This window comes from Carassius auratus, chromosome 35 (assembly GCF_003368295.1).
Source record: "Carassius auratus strain Wakin chromosome 35, ASM336829v1, whole genome shotgun sequence".
Classification (NCBI taxonomy): domain Eukaryota; kingdom Metazoa; phylum Chordata; class Actinopteri; order Cypriniformes; family Cyprinidae; genus Carassius; species Carassius auratus.
In genome coordinates, this window is record NC_039277.1 from 11644885 (window position 1) to 11664884 (window position 20000).

The following is a 20000-nucleotide window of genomic DNA, read 5'->3' on the forward strand; positions in this document are numbered from 1 at the left end:
CCTTTAAATATATAAATATAAATATTTAGAATAAGTAATAATATATGTACCAAACATGGTGCTTGCTTGTATGTGTTTTATAACATCTTTTGTAGTGGCAAAATAAAATTAAACTGCTGTAATCGTTTGAAATCTTAACATCAGTACGACCTGAGTTTGTATTTTATCGTTGCAAAGTACATCAACAACTCTTATTAGATCCTTCGAATTCAAATGTTAGAATGTGTGAATAAATGGGTTAAACTCCCTATAATTGTTTCCTGCATACTTACACTTACGCTAATGGGCATAAATTTGTATTTGAGTCATCAGCTTGTGATAACACTCTTTAATATCAGTTGTGCAGCATTTTTGACATTCTGGAAATGCAACAGAGAAGGGTAAAGAATGACGGTGATAAGAGTTGTTTTTTTGTTTTGTTTTTTGGCGGGGGTCCGTCCTCAGTGTAGACCATTTCCGCTCTACGTAGGTGTTCTTCCTGGTTGTTGATTCCCATGTGAAAGTAGCAACATCTCGGCCATTAGCAAGTTTCAGTAGAATGCACGCGGTAATTGAAAATAACATTCGATAGCGTGAGTAGACGCGCGCGCGCTTTTTGCTGTAAAAGCGTCTCCTTTTGAGCTGAAGGATTCATGCAATGCAGTATTCATTTTGACCAAGTCCAAAATGCCCGACTGCTGTGCCGCAGCAAACTGCGAGCAGAGTACGGACCAGTCCAACGTTTCCTTCTTCAGGTTCCCACTGGATCCCGTTCGGTGAGTGCAGCCTTTTGAACGTAAATGCAACAGCAATGTAATGCTATATATTTTTTTCTAAATTAAATTTTTTATTTAATTACAGAATGAGCAAATTAGCATTTTTTGTTAGCTGGTTAGCTTCTGCCCCCCTTTTTTACAATGATTCATTGAATGCATGGCCCCTTATTGTCATTTTATGTTTGCATTGTTGCTTTCTTTAATCTGTTATGCAGTGATTTATTTTTGCGAGGGACTATTTTGTAATTGGCAATCATAAAAATATCTTTCGATTTTTTTTTTCAAAGTGATTAATGCAACTTTTAAGGGGTTACTGTAAGCAAATGATTTCTATACACGTTCGCCATCATCAGGCCCTTCCCAAAATGGCAGGGATTTAATTCCCCCAGAATACTTTTGTCTGTTAATGGCTTGATTTTTTTTTTTTACTCTTGCTTTCTTCTTGCCAAACTGACAATTTTAATGTTTATAAAAGTGCTTTGTTTTAGACCTGTGATTTTTAATTGTTGTTGTTTGTAATGGTAAAATATCACTTTTGCACTACTGCGGTAACCTCACTTCATATCTTTAGATGTAAACAATGGGTGGGAAAGTGCCAAAGACCAGATCTGGAGACCAAAACACCTGAAGATTTACACAGGAACTACAAATTGTGCTCAAAACACTTTGAGACCTCAATGATATGTCCGCAAGTAAGTTTGCATGGTTTTGTTGAGCATCTTCTATTTAAAAAATTTGATTTTTTTATATATATATATATATATATATATATATATAGTGAAGTGAAGTGACATTCAGCCAAGTATGGTGACCCATACTCAGAATTTGTGCTCTGCATTTAACCCATCCGAAATGCACACACACAGAACAGTGAACACACACACACACACACACTGTGAGCACACACCCGGAGCAGTGGGCAGCCATTTATGCTGCGGCGCCCGGGGAGCAGTTGGGGGTTCAGTGCCTTGCTCAAGGGCACCTAAGTCGTGGTATTGAGTCCAACCCTCTAACCATTAGGCCACGGCTTCCCAGTGGGGCTCGAAAGTTTGGGCACCCTTTGCAGAATCTGTGAAAATGTGAGTAATTAAAAAAAAAAAAAAAGAAAGATAATGCTAAATGCGTTTTATCTATTTTATTTATCTATTTTACTTATTTATTTATTAAATCTATTTTATTTAGTACTGTCCTGAGTAAGATATTGTACATAAAAGATATTAACATTTAGTCCACAAGACAAAAAAAAAATGCTGAAATTCTTAAAATAACCCCATTCAAAAGTTTGGGAACCCTTGGTTCTTACTACTATGTTCTGTTACCTGATGATCCACGACTGTCTTTCTGTTTTGTGATGGTTGTGCATGAGTCCCTTGTTTGTTCTGAACAGTTAAACTGAGCAGCAGTCTTCAGAAAAATCTTTAAGCTCCTGCAGATTCTTCAGTTTTCCTGCATCTTTGCATATTTGAACACTTTCCAGCAGTGACTTTATGATTTTGAGATGCATCTTTTCAGACTGAGGACATTTGAGGGACTCAAACACAACTATTTAAAAAGATTCAAACATTCACTGATGCTCCAGAAGGAAACAAGATGCATTAAGAGCTGGGGGGTGAAAACTTTTGAACACGATGGAGCTGCCCAAATTTGTCTTATTTTGTTGAAATATAATTTTTTTCCATTTAGTTCTGCCCTTCGAAAGCAACAGAAGCTACTTGTATGTTTCCCGGTACACAAATTAAGTACAATTTACCTTGAACTTCAAATTCCAAAAGTTTTCACCCCCAGCTCTTAATGCATCTTGTTTCCTTCTGGAGCATCAGTGAATGTTTGAATCTTTTTAAATAGGTGTGTTTGAGCCCCTTAAATGTCCTCAGTCTGAAAAGATGCATCTCAAAATCATAAAGTCAATGCTGGAAAGGGTTCAAATATGCGAAGATGCTGGAAAACTGAAGAATCTGCAGGACCTTCAAGATTTTTCTGAAGAACGCTGCTCAGTTTAACTGTTCAGAACAAACAATGGACTCATGCACAACCATCACAAAACAGAAAGACAGTCGAGGATCATCAGGTGACAGAACACAGTACTAAGAACCAAGGGTTCCCAAACTTTTGAGTAGGGTTATTTTAATAATTTCAGCAATTTTTTTTTGTCTTGTGGACTAAATGTTAATATCTTTTATGTACAATATCTTATTCATGACAGTACTAAATAAAAAATAACATGCATTTAGTATGATCTCTCTTATTTTTTTAAAATTACTCCTATTTTCACAGATTCTGCAAGGGGTGCCCAAACTTTCGAGCCCCACTGTATGTGTGTGTGTGTATATATATATATATATATTACATTTATCATTATGTGAGTAAACAAATCCAGTTAAATTAATTTTTACTTGGGTTGACCAGTAGGCTGACATGTGTCCTATTATCCCCCAGAAAACTGCACCATTTTTGAATTAACGTTTGAAACCACTTATTTACTTATTGTTATTTGCTAAGGATTAGCGAACTCTGTGTTACTACTTTTTATTTCAGAGCTCCCAGGTGTCTGTTTTGAAGGATGATGCTGTTCCTACTGTTTTCAATTTTGCAACCAACCAACCAACTGGCAACAGAAAAAGGACACGGGAGAAAGTATGTATCTAATGTATCTAATGTACACATCTAGATTCAAAAACATTTATTTATACCATTTCATAATTTTCTTGCTTTGTGAATGGACTGAGAGAATTTTCTTTTAAGAAAAATTATTTCAAAAAGTCAAAATCATGAAAAAAAATAAAAAAATAATGCATGATCTCTAGCAAAAGACTTATTTATCAGCACATTCTTATGCAATACAGGTTTATAAATAACGTTAACTTAAAATAACGGAGCGAACTATTTGCCAATGTATTTCTTTTTTGATTAAATTAAATAAGTTAAAAACGAGATGGCAAGGTAAACAATTTCAGGATTGAGTTCTGTGTAGATTTACTTAAGAGTACGTACTTGCATTTGAACATAAATGTGATTCTCATGTACAAACCTGATTCCAAAAAAGTTGGGACACTGTCCAAATTGAGATTAAAAACAGAATGCAATGATGTGGATATTTCAAATTTCAATATTTTATTCAGAATACAACATAGATGAAATATCAAATGTTTAAACTGAGAAAATGTATCATTTTAAGGGAAAAATCAGTTGATTTTAAATTTCATGGCATCAACGCATCTCAAAAAAGTTGGGACAAGGCTATGTTTACCACTGTGTGGCATCCCTTCTTCTTTTTATAACAGTCTGCAAACGTCTGGGGACTGAGGAGACAAGTTGCTCAAGTTTAGGAATAGGAATGTTGTCCCATTATTGTCTAATACAGGCTTCTAGTTGCTCAACTGTCTTAGGTCTTCTTTGTCGCTTCTTCCTCTTTATTATGCGGCAAATGTTTTCTATGGGTGAAAGATCTGGACTGCAGGCTGGCCATTTCAGTACCTGGATCCTTCTTCTACACAGCCATGATGTTGTAATTGATGAAGTATGAGGTCTGGCATTGTCATGTTGGAAAATGCAAGGTCTTCTCTGAAAGCGACGCCATCTCGATGGGAGCATATGTTGTTCTAGAACTTGGATATACCTTTCAGCATTGATGGTGCCTTTCCAGATGTGTAAGCTGTAGAGCTGCAACTAACGATTATTTTTTCTGTCGACTAATCTAACGATTATTTGTATTACAATAAATAATTAATGTTCTTTTTTTAATTAGCTAATGAATCCTTTGTATAACTTCACAAAAATATATATATAAGTACAACTTCCAATATAATATTTCAACCTTTATTCATTTTCAACCAATGTGGTTGAATTTTTTACAGTATAAAATAATAAAGAGGCAAAGACAATTATTTTACTATGGTAAATATAAGTTTAGTAGCCATAAATTTACAGTTGTCTGAGATGTCATGAAATGTTCTTTAGCATCACAAACCATAAAATGTAGTCAGGGTTCTGCTGCTATGGTTTAGCATGGTTTGCAGAGATCTGGAGCTGATTCGGGGTAGCTCGGTGGTTTGTGACTGTTGTCTCGTGGCGCACTGCCTTTTAAGGGGCCGTTCACATTCCACGTCTTTTGCGCGCTCAAGTTCGTTATTTCCAATGTAGGCGTGCAATAAGCGTGCTCATAATGGAAGTGACGCGGCCGCAATGCGCTCGTTTTTTTCAGGTGCGTCTGCACCGCATCGAGTTAAAAACATCTCAACTTTCCAGAATGCCGCAAGCGCAAGAATATCAGACCTGAACCAGTAAGTTGGTCACCAGCTCACACGGTAACCAGCTAAACCGTAACACCGAGGGGCGCCAAGATGTTTTCATCTGAGGTGCTCGCTCATCGCAGTTGTGCTGCCGTGGTCCACCATATCGGTTTTGTGAAGGGAACAAAGGGTAATTTATTTGTCCTCTGTTTAAAGTATTCCCATATTTTGATAACAGTGTTCTCTGTTTTTGTGATAGAATGCAACTTTCTCCATTCCCAGTATGCCATTACTTGAGATGTAAACAAACAGTGTGACACGTCGACGTATTTATGTAGATGACGTAATCGATGACGTCGACGAGTCATTGCAGCACTAGTAAGCTGCCCATGCCACACGCACTCATGAAACCCCATACCATCAGAGATACAGGCTTCTGAACTAAGCGCTGATAACAACTTGGGTTGTCCTTGTCCGGATGTCATAGCATCCCAGTTTTCCAAAAAGAACTTCAAATTTTTATTAGTTTGACCACAGAACAGTTTTCCATTTTGCCAAAGTCCATTTCAAATGAGCTTTGGCCCAGAGAAAACACCTGCGCTTCTGATTCATGTTTAGATATGTTTTCTGGAAGTATTCCTGAGGCCATGTTGTGATTTCCATTACAGTAGCATTCCTGTATGTGATGCAGTGCCGTCTAAGGGCCCGAAGATCACGGGCATCCAGTATGGTTTTCCGGCCTTGACCCTTACGCACAGAGATTGTTCCAGATTCTCTGAATCTTTGGATGATATTATGCACTGTATATGATGATAACTTCAAACTCTTTACAATTTTTCTCTGAGAAACTCCTTACTGATATTGCATCACTATTTTTCGCAAGCAGCATTGGGGGAATTGGTGATCCTCTGAGAGACACTGCCACTCTGAGAGGCTCTTTTTTTTATACCCAGTCATGTTGCCAATTGACCTAATAAGTAGCAAATTGGTCCTACAGCTGTTCCTTATGTACATTTAACTTTTCCGGCCTCTTATTGCTACCTGTTCCAACTTTTTTGGAATGTGTAGCTCTCATGAAATCCAAAATGAGCCAATATTTGGCATGACATTTCAAAATGTCTCACTTTTAACATTTGATATGTTATCTATATTCTATTGTGAATGAAATATAAGTTTATGAGATTTATAAATAATTTAATAATTTATTTTTTTACTCCCAGTTTGTACAATGTCCCAACTTTTTTGGAATCGGGTTTGTAAAATAGATTTCATGCTTGTAATAGTTATCAATGGCACTTTCCCTCAACAATAACTTTATAATTTATAGCCATCATTAAAATTATATACTAGCATTTTATTCTTATTATTAATTGTTTTTATTTGTCATTGTAGACACACTGTCTGTATCGAGTACAAATAATTAGGGCTGTAGCTATCGAATATTTTAGTAATTGAGTATTCTACCAAAAATTCCATCGATTAATTGAGTAATCAGATAAAATGTGTTTTTGCTTAAAGTTCAATAGTAATTATGCAGGAGAAAATAACACTCCTAGGTCTCTTAAAATGAACAAGTTTCCTTTTTTAAAATTGTATTTTATTTGTATTTTCTTTAAATGCATAGAATGCACTGCATACATCAAAAATAAAACTTTTATTATTACCCCTTGTTTCTCTGTCTGTACTTGTACCGTGAACAATGACAATAAAGTTGACAGCTGAATTAAGTACCATTCAGTTGGGTTTTAAAATAAAGCATTTTCTGAGATGCACATTAAATGCATAAAACATTAATTTAATTTATCTTTTAATTATTGAAAATTAACTTAACTTTTGGTAAACAAAGGGGATTTACTATTAAAAATAAAACATGGAAGAAATGTTGTGTGATTAAACCTTAAAAAAAATTTTTTGTAGTAGGCTATGTACATTCTGCTGAACAATAGTCTTTAACCGGACTTTTATTTTGACGGGTTGACGTACCTTTACAGTTCTGAGTATGTGATGTGACGCTAGTTTTACTCAAATCAAAAGGTCAAATACTCATGAAGTGACCGTCAGAGCAGTTCTGGAGATGTTGTTCACGTCTTATTTGGTGAGACAGCAGATGCTGAAATTACCGCAAGCGTCACATGTGCTTCAGTGTGTGTTAATAAAGGAAGACACGCTTCTGCTTCATTCATTAACAGACACGCAGAACATGTAAATGTTTATGATTGGATAACGCGATTCCTTCCATGTTTTCTGCATCGCGGAAATCATAGGTTCCCTTTCATAGTTCACTTCGATGCTGCGGTCACCGGTATGGGAACACCCCTCGGTGTGACGAATGTCTTAAGCCCTATACCATCTCGCCAATCCTATTGGCCAAATAGCGCCTGGCACCACCCATACGCATGCGCACACAGGGTTTACATCACGCACAGGCGGTGCTTAGCGGCCTTTCTTCTTGTCCCCATTGTGATGGCCTGCGGCTCAGAGTACTGCGATCGAGGGTGGAAGTATTTTCTAATGTCACCCCCGTCATGTCACTTCTGCGACTGTCGAGGCACCGCACGAGGTGATAGCTTGGGGTGACACGTGCGACATGGATTTTGAGGACAGTGCAGCGTTGGAATTTTCTCCACCGTCTCACCAACCTGAGCTCGACGGCTAATGCCTCTTGTTCTCGGGCCCCGAAAAGCAGCTCCTGATGTTCTCGCTGCTTGCCAGGGACTGTGCCCTCCAATAGAGAGCGCTGTTGGACCGCTTTTGTGCATTCAACCCTCTCACTGCAGTCCCCATACTCAAACACTGACTGTCTCGCCGCAAACAGTGCCTTGAGAAGCATTGGATCGAGTTGTTACGCCAAGCGTTCCCTCAGACACTCTGCGCAATCCAGCTTTCAGAATTCCAGGCATGGTTCAAGGGTCTTGCACAGACGACCCGTTAATGACGGCTCACACAGCCGCCGCTTTTACGCCAGCGGCAGAGCCCGATGTTCATCCTGTTGGAATAATTCCTGCCATGGACACGTTTCAGGATTATACACAAGACGACGCAACGACTTTTACGCATGCACTTCCCGTTCACGAACGCCACAAGCTTTTCGTGCCTGGACATTTTAACACGTATGAAAGCGTTGGAGGAATCGGAAATCTTGAGACCGCTTATATTGTTTCGGCCCCGTGGGAACGCTTGCCCGACATTTCTCAATGGGTGTTACGCACAATTTATCACGGATACACCATTCAGTTTCGAAAAGGCCCGCCTCCTTTCCGTGGAATTCTTCCCACGGTTGTGAAACCGATGGAAATAGCGGTGCTGCAACAGGAGATGTCAACTCTGCTGAGCAAAGGGGCTATAGAAGAAGTACACCCCTCTCAGGTGGAGTCAGGGTTTTACAGACGCTATTTTGTGGTACCAAAAAAAGACGGCGGGTTGCGACCCATTCTGGATTTACGCCGTTTGAATCTTGCGCTCAGGGCGATCAAATTCAAGATGTTAACGGTAAAGTCTATTTTGTCTCAGATTCAACCAAACGACTGGTTTGTCACGATCGATCTGAAGGATGCATACTTTCATATTCAGATCATCAAGAGACACAGGAAGTTCCTCAGATTCGCTTTAGAGGGCAAGGTGTATCAGTACTGCATTCTTCTTTTGGCTTAGCTCTGGATCCCCGTACTTTTTCAAAATGCATGGATGCAGCTCTGGCCCCGTTGCGGCTCCAGGGCGTTCGCGTTTTGAACTACTTTGGCTGGTGTTAGCCTAATCGCAGACCCAAGCACACTCTCATCAGGATTTTGTGCTGAATCATTTAAACAGCCTGAGCTTACGCACAAATTTCCAGAAAAGTGTTTTAATTCCCTCTCAAAGGATAACCTTTCTGGGAATAGACTTGGACTCTCGCGCGAGGACAGCAAAGCTATCTCTTCCGCATGCTCATTCGATTGCGTCATGCGTGCGTCACTTCAAAGCTGGTCACACAGTGACAGTGAGCTTGTGCCTCAGACATTTAGGTCTAATGGCAGCGGTATTCCCCATAATTCGCCTGGGATTACTTCACATGCGCCCTTTTCAGTGGTGGACGAAAAGACAGAACATTTCACCTCGTTGTCTTCCGCATCGGATGATGTCGTTAAAACTGTGGATGTCAACCAAATTTCTTCTTGCTGGGGATTTGTGCTTTCCGAGAGACTGTCACGACGGATGCGTCTTTGACCGGTTGGGGAGCTGTTGGTCAAGGGCGCCCAGCCCACGGAGTGTGGACAGTGACACAACGCAGTTGGCACATAAACAGGTTGGAATTACTGGCAGTTTTTCTAGCTCTCCAGTATTTTTTGAATCTGCTGATCAGCCGTCATGTGCTGCTCAAGTCAGACAACACAGCAGTTGTGTCCTATCTGAATCATCAGGGAGGATTAAGCTCTCGAACATGACTACGCATTGCCCGCTATGGTTCTCCCTATGCCCTCCATCGCACCTGGGCTTGGATGCGTTAGCTCATAATTGGCCCAAGACCAGCTTGTATGTTTTTCCCCTGATTTGTTTAATCCCAGTGTTATTATCCAGAATACGGCTGGACAGAGTGGAAAAGCTGCTGCTGGTGGCTCCGTGGTGGCACACACAGCCGTCGTTTGCGGACCTGATCAGTCTGTTAGCGGGCTCTCCATGGGAGATTCCCCTCAGACAGGATTTATTATAACAAGCACAGGGAATGATTTGGCACCAAAGGCCAGATCTATGGAAACTGTGGGCGTGGCCTCTGAACGGAGTGAGTTAGTATGTCCCGGTCTTTCTGTTGAAACCACCAAGACTATACTGAATTCTAGAGCAGCTTCTACGAGATGCTTATATGCTTTCAAGTGGAGACTGTTTACGACCTGGTGTGGGATTCGTAATATGGATCCAGTTTACTGCCCAGTGGCTTCAGTACTGGAGTTCCTTCAGGACCGTTTTTCTGATGGAGTGACACCAACCACTCTAAAAGTTTAGGTGGCAGCCATTTCAGCTAACCACGAATATATAGATGGTGCCTCAGTGGGCCGTCATCCGCTGTTTTCTCGTTTTATACAGGGTGCGCAATGCTGAGGCCTTTCCGCCCCGTGCGAGTTCCCTCATGGGAATTATCCATTGTGTTGCAAGGTTTATCAGGGCACCCGTTTGAGCTCTTGGAAACTGTACTGGATAAAATCCTGACTCTGAAGACAGTTCTTCTTAAGGCTTTATCCTCCCTCAAGAGAGTTGGGGATTTACGGGTTCTTTCGGTCTCATCCTCGTGCATGGAATTTGCACCGGGCTCTGTGGTGGTGGTGTTGTGACCGAGGCCTAATTATGTCCCTAAGGTCGCATCTATCCCTTTCGTTTTCAACAAGTGCTCTTGGAGGCTTTACCCCCTGCTGAGGCAGTGAGTCTTTGCCCTGTCAGAGCTTTAAAGACTTATGTTGCTCGAACAGCCCCATGGCGTGAGTCTGACCAGCTGTTTGTCTGTTTTGGACATAAGAATAAAGGCCATGCTGTCACAAAACACTGCATGTCCCATTGGCTGGTGGAAGCAATATCTTTAGCCTATGAGGCGCGCGGACTCGCTTCGCTCTTAGGAGTTAAAGCCCATTCCACGAGAGCAGTGCCTTCTTCTCGAGCTTTTCTCAGTGGATCTTCTATGGATGATATCTGTGCAGCGGCAGGCTGGTCCTCACCGAGCACTTTTATCAAGTCTTACAGTCTGGATGTGAGGATGGCTCCTGGCTCCCGGGTTGTCTCGCTTGAGCAGATGCTTCCTTGGATCCCAGCTGTCAGGTACGTCAGGCGTTATGGTATAGCATTTCCATACCGGTGACGTCACCGCAGCATCGAAGTGACCTATGAAAGGGAACATCTCGGTTATGTATGTGACCATGGTTCCCTGAATAGGGAACGAGATGCTGCGGTCCTGGCCGTTCCATACCTTGATAGCATTCTTATTCAGTTCATGAAATCTGAGCGAAATGGCCTGCGGCACCCAGGTATATGATGTGTGCACATGCGTAAGGGTAGTGCCAGGCGCTATTTGGCCAATAGTATTGGCGAGATGGTATAGGGCTTCAGACATTCATCACACCGAGGGGTGTTCCCATACCGGTGATGTCACCGCAGCATCTCGTTCCCTATTCAGGGAACCATGGTTACATACATAACCGAGATGGTCCTAGTTGTTGTATGCCAGCTCTATCTTGCAATGGACACATGCCATGACGTTCTCTTTACGTTTGCCCGCGCCATCAATTCAAAACACTGCTGACTCCTTGCAGTAAAAGATTTCGGACACAGCGCTTGTGTCTCCTTCCACTTTGTGGGTGACGTAAACGCGTTGTCACATTAAAAAAAAATTATTGCGAAAGAACCTGACGTGAGATTTAAAATAAATTAAAAGAGGCTTCGAGGCAGAGGTATTTGCCTCGATAATTTTTTGTAATCAAGTTACTCGAGGAATCGTTTCAGCCCTACAAATAATATTTATTTATTTATTGTATCGTATCGTATTTTTTTCAGACAGGAGAGGAGCCGGTTGCCACAAAGAAATCTAAAGGTAAGTAATGCATTTCCATGTCACCATTTTTTAATTATTTTATCTCTTTGTAATTACACAAAGTAATTACAGTATATTCTCTGTTGTTTTTCTTTTGAATTGTTTGTGCTCTTTTTTTTTTCTTCTTTTTTTAAGGTACCATCAATAACTCAAACCCCTCTTTGCCAGAGGCACAAGATAAAGTTGAGAGTGATTCTGCTGAGAACAGCGAAACACACAATCCTCCTGCACATGAGGAGTCAGAGGAGGATCCTGCTATTTCCAAAGCGAAGGAAACTTTGAAAGACTACTTCAAGGAGACTTTAGCTTTCATTGGTTTTAGCATCGCAAACAATGCATCTCTTAACGTTGTAAAACCACTGGGGAATGACCCAGCTGGGTCACTCTCTGTCAACACCATATGTGCAGAGAAGATCGACCAAAAAGAAGTGCTCACCTTAGGTGAGGATGTCATGCGTGAGGAGATCCGTAATAGCTTGCGGCTTGCGCGCTTTTTTTCCATATTTCTCCAAGACAAGGTAAACATTGATGGCAAGGACCAGATTTCTGTGTTTATCCGCTCAGTCACAAGTGAAGGCTTCCCACAGAAGCACCTCATGGGATTCCTTCCCTGTGATGTAGACTCTGAAAGTCTGTTCCTTATGCTTATATCTGAAATCCGGAACAAGTGGGGTCTGCGGATGGAGCACTGCCGCGGCTTCACCTACCTGTCATCAGGTGCCATGTGTCAGAAACTGAAGGATCTCTCATGCAGGATGCTGCAGGATTTTCCACAGGTAGTTTTGTCCCCTAGTGAACCTTACGCTTTCAATGTGTGGTTGATTCGCTCCATGCCCATCCTTCCAATTCAGGATGTTGTTGATACTTTAGAGCAGGTTGCTTCCATTATTAGGCAATCGGAAACTCTGGCAAAGAAACTTGATGCCAAGATCATTGCTTCGTACAGCCACATCAAAGGCGAAGTGGACAGAGTAAAGGAGTCCTGTCAGAACCATTGGGAACATGCCACAGATGCTTTTCAGACAATGCTTGATATCTTAGAGCCACTTTTGAGCAGCATTGGAGAGATGTGCACCAGTGCCCTTTCAGATGTGGACGCTGACACAATCGTAGGGCTTCTAATGCTGAAAGAGAAGCTGAAGAACTTCAATTTCATCATTACTCTTGTGGTTTTGAAAAACACGCTGTGTTGCGTGAGCATCCTGAACCCTAGTCTCAGGGGAATAATCAGCATCAGCAGCACTTTGCAGTACACCATCTCCAACACCTTAAAGCTTTTAAACAAACATATGCAGGAGATCAACATTTTTCACAGGAAGTGGTTTTCTGATGCAGTGGCCAGAGCCAAGAAGTTGGGGGTGCCAGTGGATCTGCCAGTGGAGATGGTGACAAATGGTGATGGTGCGGAGAAACTTCAAGCCTCATTGGAGGATTACTACAGAGAAGCACTGAGTAAGAAGGTTATACAGTACCTTGTTGATGAAGTCAAAAGAGTCCTAGGCACTGAAATGGCAAGAATCCTCAGATGGTTGTCATTGGTGCCCTCATATATGGCTGACCACAATTTTAGCATACGCAAAGACAAAGTTGCTGATGCTAACCTGAATAACTTGGCTCGTCCTGACTCCTTTTATGATGAGCTGGGCTGTTGGGAAGTGAAATGGCGACATGCTAGCAAGCGAAGGATTCTTCCCACCAGTGTTTTTGCTACCCTAAAGATCCCAGATATAGGATTTTACCCAAATGTACAGAGCCTGTTGAGAGTGTTGGGCACCATCCCTTGTGTCCGCGCTGAATCAGATGTGTATGGGCACTATGACATGGTGTTGGACCGCTATCACTCCTACATGAAAGAACTACCAGCAGAAAAGAGACTGAGCAATATGGCCTTTGTTTATGTCAATCAAGATGTCCACTTCAGCACTGAGGAAATGGTGGAGGCGTATGTGAAGAAATATCCAGAAATCTTGCAGCTATTACGTGAAGTAAGCATGTTTTGGAGACTTTTATTTTATTTGAGTTAATATCATTTTATTTTGAATTATATTTAATTTCTGGAGATTAATAAAAAAAACTTGCATGTTTTTAATGAGCTGTTTAACATTTTGATCCTCTCATTTGTTTTTAGGATGATGTAATGGAAGTGCAACCATCAGGTAAAGCTTCTCACCTTTGACTTATTTTCCTTCAAAAAAGTTAACACGCTCCTGATTTTCATAGCTTGAACAAGAATAAGTTTAACTGATTTAACTAAATTAGATAGTTGTTGATTTAATTTATTTTTACTCCAAAAACTATGCAGTTCCTGAAACCAGTGCAAATGATGCCTCTAAAGAAGATACAGAAGAACAGAGAGAGATGACTTTAAATATGGACATTGAGAGACCAAAACTGCCTGAGTATGCAGAAACTGATAAAGAGGCATTCAAATCTGCATTACAGGCAGCTGTCACCGCAGCATACAGTAGGCAAAGCAGACACACTCAGGGTGATCAAGATCAAGAATTAGAATATGTGACCAAATCCGAGATGAATGAAGTCCTTAAAGTTTGTGAGGATGTTGTTAGGGATAGGATTCTTTTAGAGGCCGGAAATTCATTCTTCTCCCTGTTTATCGACAGAGTTGTTAGATTCGGAGAGACAGAATACATTCCCATGTTCATCAGATTTGTTGACAGTTTTGATGTCATGCGTCTTGAGCTTCTGGGTTTTATCGAGGTTAGGCATGACACTGAGGCCATGTGTGAACGACTTTTTGATGTAGTCACCAATGAGTGGCATCTGGATTTGAGCTACTGCAGAGGTCAAGCTTACCTTGGCTCTGGGGAAGTATCCTACAAGCTCAAGGCCTTTGCATGTAAAATACAGGAGAAGTATCCTCTTGCTATATGCACACACTGCTCGTGTTACTCTTTCAATACCTGGTGGTCAAGGTCAGTTCCAGTAGCTGCAGTCATCAGAGCCATTGACACATTAGAGGAGATAGTGTCATTTTTCCACAGCATGCCTGCCCTTGAGAAAGAGTTAGATCAAGTCTTAGCCATAGGCCTAAGAGAGAGCTATGAGAAAATCCATGAGCTTCAAGGAAAGTTCTGCTCCACTTGGCTTGAGAAACATGACTCTTATGAAGTCTTTGCTCAGATTCTGGAGCCTCTGGTAGATTGGTTAGAAAATATTGATAACTGCCAATCTCAGAGATGGAGTTCGGCCGTATCCAAAAAAGCCAAGAAACTACTTCAGTTAATAAGGGACTTTGATTTCATTGTGGCAATCATTGCGCTAAAAAACGCCTCATCCTTCACCAAAGAACTGAGTGCAGCACTACAGAAAGACCATTTTAGTGCTGCCTCGCAGCTTAGCCAGATCAGTGGTATTGTGGCCACACTTAACAGAGTGAAAACCAACATCAAGGTTTTCCATCAGAATTGGTTTGATGAAGCTTCTTGTTTTGCTCAGAGTCTGAGTGTGCAGGTTAAAGTTCCTGATAGTGTGATCATTCCAAGGGACAGCCTTTTGAAACCTGGTTCATACTACAAAGATGCAATGAGTGTCCCTTTAGTTGACCACCTTATAAACATGGTAAAAGACTATTTCTCTGATGACCACAAGGAGGCCCTCAACCTGTTGTCCTTGGTCCCTTGCTCTGTGACAATGAGCTATGTTTTTGAAATGCTCAAGTCAAAACCTCCATTGTACATTGGTGATCTTCCCGATCCTGACAACTTCTTCACGGAGCTGAGCTGCTGGAAAGTGAAGTGGAAAACAAAAGTGGTTAGTGTAACCATACCAGAGACCATTTTTCAGACTCTGCGTCTACCCCTTATGCAGTACTTCATAAACATCAACACATTGCTGAAGATTATGTGTGTGTTGCCAAGCACAGCTTTGGAATATTGTGGTGAGGTGAAGCGGCACAAAATGTATCAAGACTATGTGAGCAACACCTCACCTATGGACAGATCACCCTGTTTAGCCGTGCTTCAGGTGGGCATTGACTTTAACAGAGACCTAGACCAAATGGTTGCTCAGTGCTTAAGGCTCACACCGAAGACATTGGAGGGTATTTGTCTGGTAAGAATCAGTTTTTTTCAGTAATGTGTTGCTTGTTTCAAATGTTTAATTTGCTTTCTAGATGTGTTAGTAAAGTCTGTTTTACTTCACAGGACAAAGAATCCAAAACCTTAGGAAGGGCTGCTGAAATGAAAACCGAAGGTATGCAATATATTATGCTTGCTTTTTTTAAAAGAATCAATATCTGGATGCTTTGTTGTTTCCCAGTAGATTAAGTTATCTTTTAATTTAAAAGTGAGGGGGAAAAATTGCTAAATAAAACATGAATGCATGAATTGCATACAGTAGGAAATAAAACATGCAAGCATGAATTGTTTACAATAAGCTCAGTAAACAATTACTTAGAAAAATAGGTAGGGTAAATTTTCATTCCATGTCGACTTTAATGCTCACTTTCCAACATTGCAGAGGACACCCACGTGATTGAAGAAGAAGACAGGGAAGCTCAGCAGGTTTGTATAGTTGTGGTGATAATTATTATAATTGTTATTAACATTTTAAATAGTTTATAACCTTCAAATTTTCAAAGGGTTGAGAGAATAGTTTATAGATTACAGAATAGATCATTGATTTAGTTGAAAATTGTTTTAAACTGTTTTGGGTAAATTGTTGATTCAAATCAGTTGCTGTTAGTTTATTTTTTTCAGTTTTGTTCATGAGTTGCATTTCTATTCACAGGACTCCAGAATACTTGTGATGAATTCTGAGATTACTGGCAGTGGTATGTCATCTTTGGGAATGGTCTTGCATTTGAGTTATTAATGTGTTTGAGCCTACATATTTTGTTGTTGTTGTTGAAAAAGCTGTCTAAAATAATGTTTACCCTGACTTCTAGAAGCAGACATCCACAAAGTTGGAGCAGAAAGCATACAGACTCTGCAGCAGTCTGAGAATATAGAAGTGTTTGCTGGTTGCTTGGAAGTGGCATCTGAGGAGCCGCATGTAAAGGTTGAAGAAGTAGAGCTGCTTCCAGATGAGAATGGCCATTCCAATGAACCAGCGGACAGCACAAGTAACTGTGACGAAGTCTTTATACAGGCAGCTAAGCTTGCAAGGAGAAACTGCTCATTGATTGACCTCAGTAAACCAGAGCAAGATGCCGTTGTTCAGAATCTTGCCTCGTGTCATTGGGTACAGGAGGAAGGGAAATTGTTTTCAGAGGGAGAAATGTTACAAAGAATTGTGAAGGCCATACGACAAACAATCCTCACTGAAGTTCATGACTCTCCTTTCTTTTCAATCATCACTGATAGAACTATCTCAGTTGGAGAGGTGAAGTTCCTACCAGTCTTTGTTAGATATGTGAATGACTGCATACCCAAAGTGGAGCTTATAGGATTTCTGCCTTTTGATGAAAGCTCTGATGTGGATTTGCAAGCTAAGGCTCTTTCAACCACACTTGAGGATGAGTGGGGACTTCAAATGGGCTGCTGTCGTGGCCAGTCCATCATGTGCTTTGGTACGGGGAGCAGAAGTCTCAGAAAGATGGCTTTGGGCTTTATAGAGAGCTATCCGTTAGCTGTGAACACTCCCAGTGAGTCTTGTGGACTTGCCTACTGGCTGGCTTTAAGCCTACAAAATGCCTCCATTACAAAGGTTCTAGAGACCGCTGAGAATCTGCTACAGTTTTTTGACCAGTCACCCAAATTAGGCAGTGAGCTTTCCAAGACCATGGATGGGCTGCTGAATACACCACGGGAAGCACTTGGAGAGATCCCAGAGACCTGCCTCTCCAGATGGAAAAAGAGAGAAGACTTCTTCGATATTTTGGTGGACATGCTGGAGGGAGTCCTGAACTGCTTAGATTCTGTGAGCACCAACTGCAGTGGGTCATGGAGTAGAAGCATGTCACTGCATTCCCAGACCCTGTCCACCGCTATTAGGCAGGTTGATTTTGTCATCCCCCTAGTGATCTTAAAGAATGTCTGTGCTCCCTTGAGGAATTGCAGCACTGTGTTTCGCTGTGGAAACCCTGCTGACATTATTTGCGAACTTGAGAAGATTATGCCAATAATAGATTATTTTAGCAAGATGTTGGACAATCTGAGTGCAATGCATTCTATCTGGTTTGAGGAGGCAGTGGAGCTTGCTGCTAAGGTCATGGGATTGCTGTCATATGCAGAATCTGTCAGTAGCTATGATTCACCAGAAATGTTCTACATGGAAGCAGTAAGCTTACCAATTCTAAATGGTTTAATTGAAGAAATGAAGTTTAACTTCTCAGAGAATCATCTAAAAGCCCTGAAAGTTTTGTCCCTACTGCCAACGTGCAACCCTCTGCCTATTCTCCCAGAATCCACAGATAAACTGCACACTATATACCTGAGTGATCTCCCTGAGCCAGAGACAGCTGAAGAAGACATTAACACCTGGGCCACAGTATGGAGGGAGAAGTATCAAGATGTTTGTCCCCCCACCTCCATCTCTGAGACATTGCTCCATAATGAAGCCAGAAACCTTCCAAACGTTACAACACTTCTTAAGCTTGTGGCAGTGTTGCCTAGTATTAGCATGGAGTGTGATCTAATGAAGACGACACTAAACTCCTTGAGGACCTTACTCAGAGGTAGTATCTTCAGTAAGCCTGAAGCTGTGATGCTTCTAATGCATCGCCAGACATTGCAGAGCCTGGAGGAGGTTATTGAGAAATGCATGGAGGTTGATCCAGAAAGAAATCAATTCCTTGCTCAGGTGTGGTAAATTTCTTAGTGGTTACCCTGTAATAATTCTAATTGTCCAAAAACATGAAATTAACATACACTATCAGTCACCCTAGCTGTTTGCTCTTATTAGTATTAATATCAACTGATAAACAAAGTAATGTTCCTGTTTTTTGGGGGGGGTTTCGTACATGTAGGTAAAATCAAGAGTTAATCATCTGAGAATGGAAGGTGGTAAGTAAAACTAATTTCTAAATGAATAACTTGGCCACTGAAATGAATTGAGTAGCTCAAATGGGCATTCAAAGTAATGAAATTGCTGTTGTGTTTTATTCTGACACACTTTCCTGTCCTTTCTCAGAGGTGATTACCATGGCTCCACAGGAGATGGCTGTAGATAAAAATGGTTCGGATTATCCACAAGAGACAAAGGTTGCTGTAATCGGTGAGTGATATTAAATGAAAAGTATTAGTAACAAGTAATTATCTCAACTTTTTTTTTTTTTTTATTAAATCTGTATCATCCTTTGTTTAGATGTTGAAACTGCTGCTCCAGAGGCAATTCTAGTGGAAACCAATGATTCTAGTGAAATGGAAAGAGCTGAAGAAAACATACCTGAACAGACATCATCTTTAACACTTAACAGCTCAGAAAGAGCCACAACTACAGCTCAAGTCTTCCATGCTCTGCCAACCAGCACATCTGACCAACTAATAGAATCTGTCCAAGATACCATTATGCATTCTACAGTAACAGAACATGATAAAAGTGATCCACTGATCGTTCTTGTTCAAGATGTAAATAATAGATCTGAAGTACTTGATCAGTGTGGAATTGGTCCGTCAGTAACAGAGGATCAAATCATTACTAATCAAGGTGAAACTGAGCAATTTAATGAAGAGCGGCCAGTTAGCAATGTTCAGTCAGTATCATTCAATCAAAGTGAAACTGATGAACCTATGGAAGTTGATCAGTTTGTAGTAGCAGAACCAGGTAAAGCTGACCAGCCAGCAACAGAAGAACAAAGTGTACCCGATCAGGTCATGGCAGTTGTTCAAACTGAAACTGATTCCTCCATAGCTGCTCAAGATGAAGTTTGTCCCACAGTAACAGGGTTAGCAGATGGTCAACTTGTGTCAGCGGATCAGAGTGAACCTGTTCAGCTCATGTCAGTTGATCAAAATGTAAATGATCAGTTATTGTCAGTCCATCCAAGCGAAACTGATCAAGTCATGGAAATTGCTGTGAGTGGAAATTATCCATACATAGTTGAAGATCAGGGTGGAAATGGTCATCCAGCAACAGGGGAACAGTGTGTAGTTGACCAATTGGAAGTTAGTCCAGTTGAAACTGATCACTCTATTGTAAAAGGTCAGGATGTAGCTTGTCATATAGTAACAGTGATGGCACATGAAGGAGAAACTGGTCAGTTGGTTTCAGTGGAAAAAACTGGATCTCATGAACTTGAGACTGTTGATAACTCTGGAAATTATCATTCTCTACCAGCAGGTCAGGATGAAACTGGTCAGTCAGTAACTGAAGATCAGACCGTAAATGATCAGTTCATGGCAGATGGTCAATTTGAAACCGTACATTCAGTAGTGGAAAGTCAAGATGCTGATCAGACAGAACCTAGGTTAGCAAATGAAAGGGAGTTTATATCAGAGGATCAAAGTGAATCTCACAAGCTCACGGTAGTTGACTCTGAAAATGAACAGTATCTAATAGCAGATC

General features: G+C 40.9%; 1 protein-coding gene across 2 annotated transcripts in view; it reads left to right on the top strand.

The window, feature by feature from the left end:
• The first annotated feature begins 429 nt into the window (after positions 1–429).
• Positions 430–20000, top strand: part of LOC113054397 (uncharacterized) — a 24258-nt gene continuing 4687 nt past the window's right edge. The window contains exons 1-14 of one of the 2 annotated variants that reach the window (XM_026219925.1): positions 430–755; positions 1327–1447; positions 3291–3389; positions 11498–11534; positions 11670–13519; positions 13663–13690; positions 13837–15605; positions 15698–15746; positions 16014–16057; positions 16284–16326; positions 16441–18296; positions 18463–18499; positions 18627–18710; positions 18801–20000. The exon at positions 18801–20000 is cut by the window's right edge and continues 4687 nt beyond it. In XM_026219925.1, coding sequence (XP_026075710.1) covers positions 667–755; positions 1327–1447; positions 3291–3389; positions 11498–11534; positions 11670–13519; positions 13663–13690; positions 13837–15605; positions 15698–15746; positions 16014–16057; positions 16284–16326; positions 16441–18296; positions 18463–18499; positions 18627–18710; positions 18801–20000 — 7306 coding nt within the window. In that variant the 5' untranslated portion in view covers positions 430–666. The remainder of the gene's footprint in view (positions 756–1326; positions 1448–3290; positions 3390–11497; positions 11535–11669; positions 13520–13662; positions 13691–13836; positions 15606–15697; positions 15747–16013; positions 16058–16283; positions 16327–16440; positions 18297–18462; positions 18500–18626; positions 18711–18800) is intronic. The other variant, XM_026219926.1, reaches the window with a different exon arrangement.